Source organism: Varanus komodoensis, unplaced genomic scaffold, assembly GCF_004798865.1.
Source record: "Varanus komodoensis strain SLA01 unplaced genomic scaffold, ASM479886v1 scaffold15, whole genome shotgun sequence".
In the NCBI taxonomy this organism is placed as follows: Eukaryota; Metazoa; Chordata; class Lepidosauria; order Squamata; family Varanidae; genus Varanus; species Varanus komodoensis.
Genome location: NW_025335440.1, coordinates 19,838,600 through 19,851,565, shown reverse-complemented (window position 1 = coordinate 19,851,565; position 12,966 = coordinate 19,838,600). Strand labels below are relative to the sequence as shown.

General features: G+C 38.3%; 1 protein-coding gene across 3 annotated transcripts in view; it reads right to left on the bottom strand.

The window, feature by feature from the left end:
• The window catches only part of KIF5B (kinesin family member 5B), a 37,494-nt gene extending 24,775 nt beyond the window's left edge, over nt 1–12,719 (bottom strand). For 2 of the 3 annotated variants that reach the window (XM_044424742.1, XM_044424744.1), the window contains exons 1-7: nt 12,355–12,718; nt 5,915–6,002; nt 5,172–5,245; nt 3,656–3,760; nt 2,524–2,572; nt 177–232; nt 9–96 (exon numbers count right to left, since the gene is read on the bottom strand). In XM_044424742.1, coding sequence (XP_044280677.1) covers nt 9–96; nt 177–232; nt 2,524–2,572; nt 3,656–3,760; nt 5,172–5,245; nt 5,915–6,002; nt 12,355–12,480 — 586 coding nt within the window. In that variant the 5' untranslated portion in view covers nt 12,481–12,718. Of the gene's footprint in view, nt 1–8; nt 97–176; nt 233–2,523; nt 2,573–3,655; nt 3,761–5,171; nt 5,246–5,914; nt 6,003–12,354 lie in introns of all 3 variants that reach the window. The other variant, XM_044424743.1, reaches the window with a different exon arrangement.
• Nucleotides 12,720–12,966: the final 247 nt, after the last annotated feature.

Genomic DNA, 12,966 nt, shown 5'->3' with positions numbered 1-12,966 from the left:
TCACTTACTTGTAACTGCTACATGTCTATTAGATTTTCCTTCATCTATAGTATCCATAACTTCATCTGGACTACATACAAAACGTTCAGTGCAGCCCTGTGAAAATGCAATTGTGTCATTAACCTCTAAAAGGGATCTAAGGAGAGGCAAAATATTGGCTTAATCCTTATACACACCTTCACATAAGGTACTCTGTTTTTGTCCTCATGAACAGAAAGATTGGTCTTTGAGACTGAAAGACAGGAAAAGGCATTAAAATAGTTATCCTGTTGTTAAGGACCTACTGGCTTGACAAAGAAATAAGCCTTGCCTTCCTATTTCAGCAATCTGTTAAGTGCCTCTGGAAAGAGCTCACAAACAGCATGACTATGAGAGCTATACCTCCTCAAAACCTGGGGTTCTCAGTTACCCATCCTAACTAAAACCTGATGAAAGAGTTATGCCTGAAGGCCAGTTTAGAGGGCATAATCATATCTTGCAGCTATTATTCTGCAATTATGAATCACATAAAATAGAAATTATGAATATAAAACTTTAACTTAGTGTCAATCAACTGCAATTGTTGGTACGTTTTACTGTTATAATTAATGTTATTTTCCACTGTCTCTCTCTCAGCTTTCACAATGATAGAGACCTTGTCTCTTTGCTTTGTTATACCCTTTTTTCATGCCTTAGATTTATTGTCCCTGTAGGAAAATGGAGTTCTGCAGGGTTCCATCTTGTCCCCCATGCTATTTAACATCTACATGAAACCGCTGGGAGAGGTCATCAGGAGGTGTGGGCTGCGGAATCATCAGTATGCTGATGATACCCAGCTCTACCTCTCATTTTCCACCAATCCAGGTGAGGCAGTGGCTGTATTGAACCAGTGCCTGGCCGAGGTAATGGGCTGGATGAGGGCCAATAAACTGAAGCTCAATCCAGACAAGACGGAGGTCCTGTTGGTAGGTGGATCGGGCTTTGGGATGGGGGACTTTGACCTTATCCTGAATGGGGTTGCACTCTCTCTTAAGGACAGGGTCCGCGGCTTGGGAGTGCTCCTCGACCCAGAGCTATCGTTGGAAGCTCAAGTGACAGTGGTGGCAAGGAGCCCTTTCCTTCAGCTTCGGCTGATCCATCAGCTGCATCCCTACCTGGAGAACGACTGCCTGGCAACAGTAACGCATGCATTGGTCACTTCCTGATTAGACTTCTGTAACGTACTCTACATGGGGCTGCCCTTGAAGACGGTCCGGATACTTCAATTGGTGCAAAATAGAGCTGCCAGGCTGCTGACGGGGACTGGGCGTTGTTCTCATATAACCCCAGTCCTCCGTCAGCTCCACTGGCTTCCCATTGAAGTCCGGGCCCAATTCAAGGTGCTGGTTATCACCTACAAAGCCCTGAACGGCTTAGGCCCTGGTTACCTAAAGGAGCGCCTACATCCATATATGCCCTCCCGCCCCAAGAACGGCGACAGAGGCCCTTCTCCGGGAATCCTCTGTGAAGGATATTCGGAGGTTGAGTACTCAGAGGAGAGTTTTCTCTGCGGTGGTGCCCAACCTATGGAATGCACTCCCCAGAGAGGTCCGCCTGGCGCCATCCTTGTTTTTCAGCGCCAGGCCAAGACCATTTTTTTAAATGCTATTTTAACTGTTAATGGTTTATTTGTTGGTTTAAATTGACCAGGCTGGATCCACTATTTTATTTTATTTATTTGATGAATTTTTTGTATTTTATATGGGATTTTAATTATTGTAAGCTGCCCTGAGGCTCATGCGATGGGGCGGCATATAAGTTGTTTAAATAAAATAAATAATAAATAACTATCACAATGAGTTTTAGATTGTGATTTTCCTAATACCCTTAGTGAGACAGAACAACAAGACAACCCAGTTTAGACAACAAGTTGAATTCACTATGAGTGTTTTAACTGCTGAAGAGCCATGGCACATGCTGGTCATCATTTTCATTGTGAAACCCCTGAATTATGGCAACTGGGGAGGTTGCCATGTCATATAAATCTGGTCACTGTGGGTTATCTGAAGGACACATGACCACTGCATAACATTTTTACAGATCATAGGTCATGCAAGAATTGCTTAACCTTCAAATCCAATCTTCAGTTGGATTTGTGTGACATACCAACACCCAAATTGTTGCAATCAGAGGATGGATATTCAAAATTATACTCAGCATGTAACACGAATTGCTTTACTTCCTAATATTTGGCTTACGAGAGAGGTGTATGCCAGATCATATTCTATTCCATCTCACTTAAAATACTATTTGCTAAGAAGCACTTGGTTTTCCAGAGACTTTAGACAATCACTCATTCCTAGTGGTTCTCTGTTACAAGGTCATTCTTCATGATTGCAGTTTTGTTTCTTTTGATGAAATTTTATGACATTTTATTGTATCTTACTGCATTGCCTTTATGTAGCAATACAAGCAGCTTCAGCTATTGGTTAGTACAGAAATCAAAGAAAATATCATCATGGTCATTGCCATCAGTTTCTCCTCTTGAAGAGAAACAGCACTCACCATCCAAAAGGTCCCTTATTTTATCCAGATAAATTTCAAAATACGAAACCTGAAAGAATCAAAAACATTGGGAAAAATCAGTAAACCATGTCCAAGTCCATTGATGTGAGAACAGTATGTGTCATTTGTAACTCTAATGCTGTTATTCTAAGCCACTTTGAGAAGAATTATTTAAAAAGTGGTCTCTATTTTTAAACTATTCAAAGGTTAAAAACAATTCAGGACCTAACAAAAGAGGGAATTTGTGAAAATAAATGTATTATCAACTTCAAAAAGCAGTTGTGTTTCAAATTGAGTGCAAATGTCACTATAGCTGCATGCTTCTAGTGCTTTACTGCTGCTAACAGTGTTGTATCTAACACATCTATGCAGCAAAAGCACATCATGTAACATTAACAATAATATTCATGTAACATTAACATGTCCAATCATGAGTTTATTCAAAGTTTACTAAAATAGCTTCATTAGGACTCTTAGCAGAATTGTGAAGTGTTCAGATATGTCTATTTACACACAGAATCCTACAGAAGTCTGCAACAGTAAGGACTAGGCATGTGCAAAGAATCTGTTTGGAAGTGTGAATCCATTGGATTCCCTGGGCTCATCACCTCAGATTCCAGTCCACTTTGCAGCAGCCTGAGTCTGAGTTCCTGGCAAACACTGCCAATGTTGCAATCATCTGTTCGAATACAATTAACCCCAATTATTTCTAACTCACCTATGCTTAACCAGGCTATCTTCCTCAACCACAAACTGTGGCAACAGTGTCTGCAGGACTTTTCTGAAAAGCTATGAAATTTTAATTTATAGATTAAAATTAAAATTTCATAATTTTACTTTGACAAAAAATAATTTAGATAGTACTAGTAAATACTCTCCTACATGGCAGAAGATATACCATTTTACATTGCTTGTTCATTCTCATTAGACAAATACATTTCAAATAACACAAGGGATTCTTCATAACATTTCAGGATAATCCTTTTCAGAGATTAAACTTTCATTGTTAGGCAGTCATATTTCCAATCTACACATTCATGGGACAGCTAATCAAATGGAAATTATTCACCCTAATTCCAATCTTGATGAACAGAGTTTAGTTTGAAACATAGAGTTAACAAAGGAAAAATACCTTAATATGGAACTCCAAATTTTCATCCATGGAATAAATATAATTAAAAATATCTTGAACTATCCTTGGAATGATACCCATCCCATCATGATCATGTAGTTTCCCCTTGATGTAAAAAAAGAAAAGAATGTACTTCATGTAAAGAATACATATCCTTGACATTTTTGTACACTAACAAATATGAATTTTTAAAGTTCTCTTTACAGACAATTCGTAGCCATAACTTATGAACACATTCCAGGCAAATCTAACATACTGACTCAATGATTTTAACTGTGGAAAGCTAATTCTTCCACTGAAATTAACGGGATATGAAACTCCACTGTCTGAATGTTTAGTCAAAATTAAGACCCAAGAGTTAAGTCATGCTTACAACCTGGACTTTTCAATATCTTAATTCAGTGTGGAATGTGCCATTTGTTAGAAAGTAGTAACAGTCAAATAGAAAAAGGAAATCTCAGTACATAACTTAAAGTTGTCCAGAAGTGTGCCTAACATATCCCCAAATGATTTTTCTCTGCAAAAGCACTGAAAGTTTGCATAAACTGATCAAAAGCTAAAATATTAAAGGTATGTCTTTAAAAAAATGAACCATGAGCAATGAAAGATACAAAAGAAACAGTTCTGAGTAACAATAGAAAAGCACACTGGCCATAAGCACCTTTGTCTGCGTGCAACAAAGTTGCTCCATTACTGCCTGGCTTTCTAAGGTATTTTTAATACATTTAAGGCCACAATCCTATGAAGGTTTAGACAGAACAAACAAGTCTTTTCCTCCGTGTAAACTTGCACAGGACTGTGCCCTCAAACAAATAGATCATGACCACATCTCCAAGATCAGAGGACCCTTTCAAGTACAAGTCAGTATGAAAAAGTGTTGTATGAATTTTTTTCTTATAAAGAAAGTTGGGAACACATACAAGGGCACATGCAGAAACACTTTCCTCTCCTGCAGGGAAACCTTAACAGGACAAATCTGATGAAGTTCAGTGAAAGTCATGGATAAAATTTTGTGACCAAATCAAACCTAATAAAAATGCACTTTATTGTAACCATAAAGTATGTATCCAATTATTAATGAAAAGTTACCTATTATAACTGTTGTAAATACAGTTGCCACTGTATAATTAGGTGTTAACCTATGTTTATTTTGAAAAGGCTATTTTGTTCAAGAAAGATGCACTATTTAAAAGCCCCACAATAAACATGAAAAGCTTAAGAAAACCATATTATCTACACTTTTTTTGCTAAACTGAAACATTATTAACATAGGCTGCACTAACATGAGTATGTAATAGGTTCTCAGAAGCTATCAACAACGCTCACATGAACAAAGGAAGAAAGGTGCAGTGTCAATCACTAGCCACAGTAATACAAGCATTTTCATTTGAAATAGACATTTCCAGCTAGCTTTTATTTTGTTCCTACACTTATAAGCCCTACATCTTGAAAGCAGAAATAGGTTTTTGATATCTATAGAGAAGCAAGTACTAAGTAAACAAGGTAACATTCCTACCTCCATAGTATGTGTCTTCCCAGATGATGTTTGCCCGTAAGCAAATATTGTACCATTGTATCCCTCAAGTACATCTAAGGAGAAAAATGCACATTAATTATATATTCCACAACAACTTCATCAGAAACACTCTGCCTTGAAATAGTGTTTTCTAGGAAAATTTCACAGAACAGTATACTGCATGCAATCCAAGAACTATCTACAGTACAAGGCCAACTTTGGAATGGGGAGAGGGAGCTAGCAGATATTGTACATGGAAAATTCCTCTACCAAGCTTAACAAGGTTGTACACAAGTAAAGGACTTGCATTTATACCTGGTATAAACTTCCTGACATACATGGTGTCTATCCTAAAAAAAAAGCCACCATATTTCTATTTGTTGCCATATGTAAATTCCACAGGTAGATATTAAAACAATGCTGGCCATCTTGGCCAGCCCTTCAATTTGGGCTTGTGTGAGCATACACTTTTCAATAGCGTATGAATGAGGAACAATCCCCTTTCCCACAACATGTTCACAAGATTCATGGTACAAAGTAAAATCACAGAATACACTGAAAAAATCAAGTTTGAGATTTAAGATATGTCATGCTACAACTATGCAAGCATCTTACTTCCACACTACAATTAATAATTCTAAAAAACATGTAAAAAGGCAAGATAGATAAAAGCACCATGCCTACCAACTCCATTTGAGACTCCTGCCTTTTACTGTGATGGGAGGACAGAACTCTCCTCTTACCTTTGACAATCTTTTTTGCACAATCATTATATACTTGCTCCTGTGATGTGTGTGACTGGAACACACGGTCAAATGCGTAAGGCTTAGACTGAAAAAAGATATTAAATAATAACTATAAATACCAGAATTATAAATTAAGTCAGATTTATACTGCACATTGAAAATGCTAGTTTCTTTTTCTTTCTATCTTCAGATTTTATGCTATTGTTGAAACAAAACTCAATTCAAAACTGAAGAATATACCACACATGACATGACCAAAGGTAGAATGATATCCACACTGGTTATTTTTTGCCCAATGTTCAAATGAAGAAAATTAAAACAGACAGAGGAGTGGCACCAAAATAATGACATAGTATCAAGATATGCCAAAATCTGTGGACTTCTAACAGTCATGTAAATAACTTCTTTGCACACAAGTTTAGACAAGTCTAAGTGCAGTTGACACAGACTCATGCAGGGCCTTCTATGTATACTTTGCACTCAAGTATATGTAGTTGAAAATAACTCCTTTTATACTGACTATATAGCTTAATCAACTAATGACCTCTTACATGGAGAAATGTTTGGCTTGTTTGATTCTACTATACAGATAATGGCAATCACAGATATATAGTGCAATTATATGCTCTTGAACAATGCATCTGTTTCTTGCTCTGTTCTGAAATAGATGATAGTGTTGTAACTTGTAGTATCTTCTTGTACAATTTTCTATAATGTTTTAATTGGTTTTTAATGTATTTTACTCTGTTAATATGTTTTGCATTGTAAGTCACCTAGGAAGGCCTCAGCAATTATATGTGGCCTATAAATATATGTAAATAAAATAAAATAAATAATTCAAATATAACTTTGTGCATCTGTAAAGCTGTAACAGGAGGAGCAAAGTATACCTATGTCTTCCTACCCCAATGAAAGCATGCTTGAAAACAGAATCAACAAATCCCTGCTCCCAAATCATACAAAGTCGCACATTCAGATTGTATTAATGCACTAAGCCAGCAATCCTATACCCGTTTGCTCAAGAATAAATTCCACTGAAATCAAGAGAGCTTCCTTCTGAGCAGATATGTACAAGGTTGCACTATAAGTTTCAAAATATATCAAAAAAGTCCTACTACTACCTACATCAATTCACAAATGAGCATGACCTGTGCTGTCCAGGAATAGGCTATTTAAGTCACAACACTCTCACTAGTCATGGCATTATTCTAAAGGCAAATCATGGCTAAAACTTTGTAAATAACATGCCAGATAATTCAAAAGAATAAGTGAAGCTAAAACTTATGGCCAATAGCACAATCAAGATCCAGGTTCTTGGAATATTCTACCTCTCAAAATATACTTAAAATGTAGTTTGATTCCATATTTTCTAGTAAGTATTCACAAAGGATGCATCCCTAAGACTGATTAGCTACTCTAAAAATTATCTAAATTTATCTTCAATGGGTTCCTACTGTACTCCATGTTTATGTCCCAAAATTTCTAAATCCAAAAATGTACCTTGAATAATATTAACTAACCTTTTTTAAAACCTCTAATATCTGCCATTATCTCTTACTATTGAGAAAGGCTCAAAAACGTTCTGCAAGCTTGTTTTCAGAGCAAATATAAACATTATTCAAAAAGTGCTTACACTGTAGAAATACATCATTTTGTTTGTACAGCATCTTCTGGTATAAAAATATGTTAAAACAGATTTGCAAGTTAAGTTTTGTATTATTGTAATGAATAACATGTTTTGTATTTGTATACAAGTATACTGGAGAAACACAGGCATGCCATTAGCCACTAGATTGCTCAGCTAGCAATGCTCACTGAATAGATTTAATTTCAACAGCAGGTACACTGACTCTCACATCTCACATCTGGCTCTGCTCCCATTCTGAAAGCAAGTTCTATGGATGAGGATCAGGCAGTAAGATTAAGGCAATATGAAATGAACAAAAAGATGTGAAGACATGGGGAAGCAAGCCAGCCTGGAAAAAAAAAAAATAAGTGGAGTGGAAAGCTTGCTGGAGAAGTAGCTACTAGCCTTGCTGGTTATGTGCCACCTCCTTCACCAGAGGTGGCATGTCTGCATATACCAGCTGCTGAGGAGCCTGGGCAGGAAGAGGTCTTGCACCCATCCAGTTTGAGGGATCCTGTGCACAGCTGGTCTGCGTGGACCTCTGGCCTGATTCAGCATAGTGTTTCTTACATTCTTATATTACATAAAGAGACTACAAATTGCATTATCTCATAGGAAGAAAAACTCATTTGCTAGTACTAAAGTACATCATGTGACAAGTACATCACATATATTTTCCATGTGTTCGTTGTACACGAAAGAAAATAAGTACCTGTCCTGCACACATGAATCAGACCTTATTATGCACTTCGATCCCTACATGTTTCCTATTTCTAACTAGTAATTTCAAGCTACTCAATGTGACACTCATTCTCTGTTCCTGGGAAACTGGTCTAGATTGTACATGTTCAGCTGTAGAAAGCTAGAAGACAGGTGGTCATATACTGCTAGTAGACTGAACTCTTGAATTCTTAGCACTAAAAAACATTCCACACATCTGTATCACTACTTGCACGTTATTTAAAAAAGAAATAATGGTGCTTTGTAGTCAGAAATTGCTAGCAGAAACAGCCATTTAATAGTGGTGCAGCAGCCCCCTTTCCTACTGAATCATTAGATAAAATGCTTAAATTCTGCACAGATGGTTAAACTGATTGCCAAACATGAATATGGTTTTGGGGGGATGCTAACTCTTACCAATTCTTGAACAGTTTCTGCACCATCCCCAGGCACAGCTCAAGAATCCTTAAGCCTAGGGAACCTGAAGGACAGCTTACATATTCTCCAAGGCCTAAGAATCTTTCCCTGATACCTTAAAACTAGTCTAACTCAATCTGGAACACCCCACTCAGAGGCTGATGGAAGTTGTAGTCTCTATCAAATATGGCTAATGGTCAGGGATAACATGAGTTATAATCCACATGTGCAGAAAGCCCGGTTGGAAAAGCCTGATTTAAACCCATGAAGTAGAGCAGTTAGCAACTGGAAAGAGTACCTTTTCATTGGTGGCACGCTGTTCTGGAATGCTTTTTGGAAGATTTACCAGGCACTAACATTATCTTTTCAGCTCCAGCATGTTAGCCCTCAACTAACTGCTTTTTGTGTTGCTTTTATCTGTGGTGCTGCTTTTATCTGATTATCTTTTTTAATCAGTTAAATTACTCTTACTGTATTTATTTTATTTTTATTTATGCAAGATAACATGGTAATTATCAGAATAACAAAATAAAAATGCATTAAACTTGAAGCTTTTCAGGTTTCCATAAAGGCAGTCTTCTTGTACAACATTTTCAGTACTTTCTTATTTGCTCCTGAATAGAGAGCAAAATATTCTTACCTTTATTTCTGCAGTTCAATTAACAGCTAAAATTATTTCTGTAGCTTCTATCCAAAGCAGTCTTTTACAATACTTTCTTAATGCCATCTGGTCAAGAGCATAGAAGGTTAAAAATAGATGTTTTATAAAGCTGCATGTGGCCAATAAAAGGTGTATTTCCATTGCAGCTAAAGGATTTAATGAGGTTAATTTTTGAGGTAGAGTAGGTTATGAAAATGGAGTACTACTATACAGAAATTCTGGGAGAATATATGACATCAATGTGAAAATTAAAGGAATTTGGAAAAAAAGTAAATCCATAGACTGTTCAGAGTAAGCAAACTGGGGCATCAAAATTTTAATTTAGGGGTTGAGTTGGGGTTTCCAGTTCAGGTTCAGCTGTACTTGAAAATGTAAGATAAGGCTGAAAACAGGTTTAGTAACTTATTTAGCATGCATCAACATAAGGTGTTAATTCTGCTTCACAAAAGAACATTTGAACAAGCATTTGCACAGTGGGCAAACCAGTAAGTTCAACCTTCTTTCACTAAAACCTCCTTCATGACCGGAATGCAATCATCTGAAAGAGAGAGGTGTATGACCACAGAAAATTTGAAAACTTAAAGGTATGCTTTTCATTAAACATAATTTAAAAACTATTATATGGATCTGAGAGGGGTCTGCAGAAGGCAGGCAAAACTGTTGGCAGAGTGCTGAACAGATTTTAGACAAGGCAAAACAAGAAAGAAACTTACCCAGAGTTACCTTGCACTATAGCAATATCTTAGTGGCTCACAATCCAGAAATTCTCAATTCTTATCCTAAAGGAACTTTTTAAACCCTCACTTATCGTAACACTCATCTGTATCATGAATCCCATTCCAGTCAAGTAGGACCCACATGGAATTACTTTTCCAGGGCTTCAAGGGGATAGTAAGTACTGTTTAATCCTTTTGATGTCTGCCACATGGGTTACAGTCTTTATACTGCTCACAGCAGCAACAAAAAGTAAGATTACTATCATTTATTTATTTATGCATTTATTTATTTCAGTTAAATTCTGGATGCCTTCAGACCATAGATGAGTTGGGATGTGCATTAAGTCTCAAGCACAACACTAAATACCAAGTACCTCCTACTGTATTATTTGGTCAGTTTAGTTGCAACCAGCAACCTAATTCTTTCAAATTTCTATACAGATTCCACCTAAAACAAAAATTATGGTTTTAATCTACCATGAACCCAACCCCTCCTTACAAGAAGAATCTATAAAGTGCAATTAAATTTACAGTCCAGGCATCTGAACTAAATAGGCAAACAAGACTGTAAAAGGAGACAAATAGGTCAACGATGGCTTGTTGTATTTACCGTTTGATTGGTTAGTGACCCAAATACTACTTTTCTGGTCTGTTGTTACAATATGGAATAAGTATTTCTTAATGTAATGCTTAAAATAAATACAGCTAGATATTAAGAACCATTCATGTTCCAGTGTAAACTCAGTATTACAATTCAAGACATTTTTATACCAAATGATTTGTCTAAATGACAATTTAATGTTCTTTTCAGATATTTGCATCTTAAAGTTGCATCTAAATCTGAAGAGCCATAAAAAGTTTTATCCAAACCACTTTAAAAAATAAAGACTCCCCAATGCAGCATAGTTCACTTAAAACTATATAAAGTCATTTTAAAAATAAACACCTTCTATCACTTAAGGGAGAAGGAAATATACACTTGCAGAACCAAGTTTACTGAAAAAGATTCCATGCACTAATCCAACAATAGCTGTTTTAGAAGTACTGTTAAGATGCCAAACCAGCACTGCTTGGCTGGTTTTAGCAATATAACTCCTTTCCACAAAGCTGCTCTCATTACTCCCTATGTTGAGCAAACTTTTTGCGAAGTAGCAGAGTTTATCTAAAGTATTTAAGCACCAAATAATCATTCAGTCAGAATACAAAGTTTGTCTTCTGTGTATAAACTTGAGTGTTTTTACTTTGGCCATAAAGCTGCTACTAAAATGACTTTTGAGATATTCTGATTTCTCATTTCCATTCATAATTTATTGTCAAACATACCAACTACTTATAGAAGACTGTCTACTGTAGTTTTACTGTAAATGATATTACTCTATCACCTGATGTACTATTAATGCAGGTTCAGGCTTCAAGTCCGCAGTGTATTTTCAATTCAACTCGTTACAGTACTGTTTTAAAGTCAGGTTAGTACTTCATGTTTATTATAAGATAGTTTTCAGCTACCTTACTGCATAAGTGGGGAAAAAACCCTTACTCTTATACAAATATATCTGTTCTTACCAGTTCCCCAGTAGGAAACAATTGGACAATTTGCTACCTATTAAAATATTTTACAATATAGATTCTTTTCATCCACACCAGAGGCCTACAACCCCAATGAAAGTAAAGTGGGAAAGCAAGCCAAGTGGTTTTGTTTAAACGTTTATGAATGCTGAAACCGCCCCACTCAGCAATTGGAGGTATGACATCATGGTAGATATTTTTCCTCTATTAGATCTGATCAGCATATATAAGCTATACTAAAGAAAGAAAGAGGGAGGGAGAGAGTTGAAGAGACAACCAACAGCTTTCACAGCTGCTACTTCTCCCACGGAGTGCAAAATTCTTGGGAGGAGGGTCTTACAGCCAGCACCCACCCTTTCAAATGGTCCTCTGTCCTCGTTGGAGCTTATCCCTGTAAGCCCGTCCCTCAATCCCACTCAAGCTGTCCCAACAGCTCGCATATCTCCCACTTATCTCAGGTACCACTTGGCACCCCAGAAACAGATTTCTCGTCGCCAGCCAAATTCGTCCCACCTCCGCCACATCCAGAGGCATCCTACAGTCCACCCCCACGCATCGCCCGGGCCCTACAGCTGTCCCCCGCGAGTGTTCTTGCGGGGCCCTAGACTCCACAGCCCCACCCCTTTCTCCCTTTACTTCCCACCTCTCCCAGGAGACTCCCACCTACTCCGGCTTGCTGGCCGGCAAGCCGACGACCCGATCCTTCCCCTCAATTCTCGCCTCCACTCACCGCGATGACGACGGTGTCCTCGCCCTGGAACTTGGCTATATACTTGTCGCCTCGAGTCACCTCAGATTCGTTGAGGGGCCTGAAGCGACACATCACTTTGATGTTGCACTCCGCCGGGTCCGCCATCTTAGGCCAAAGCCGCCGTCTCCTCGCGGGTGTTCAGTCCGGCCCAGCTGCCGTGTCACCAACTGTCCACCCTCTCCTCCGTATTACCTTACTCTTGTGTGAGGGGGGGATTTTGCAAGCCACCAGAGTCAGGAGACCCGCCGCGCTAAGAATGGGAAAGGGTGCTCCGCCCAAGCCTCCTCCGCCGCCGCCTCCTGCACTCACTTCCTTTCCAATATGGCAGCCATGGCGGGTCCTGCAGCCGGCGAATCCGGCCCCGCCCCTTCATCAGGCGGGGGCGGAGCTAACGGTAAAAAAGCGAGGGTGACGTCACCCTCTGCAGATAAAGTGAGTGGCGAGCCTCGCCTCGCGTTCAGTACGCAGGCGCAAAAACTTTCCTCAGTGTTTTTGCTTGCTGTAGCTAGAGGAGCGCGCTGCACGAGGCTCTGGAGTGAAAGTCAGCGCCGAAGCAGCTTCGTAGAGCGCCCTGAGTCGAGAGAGGTTGCT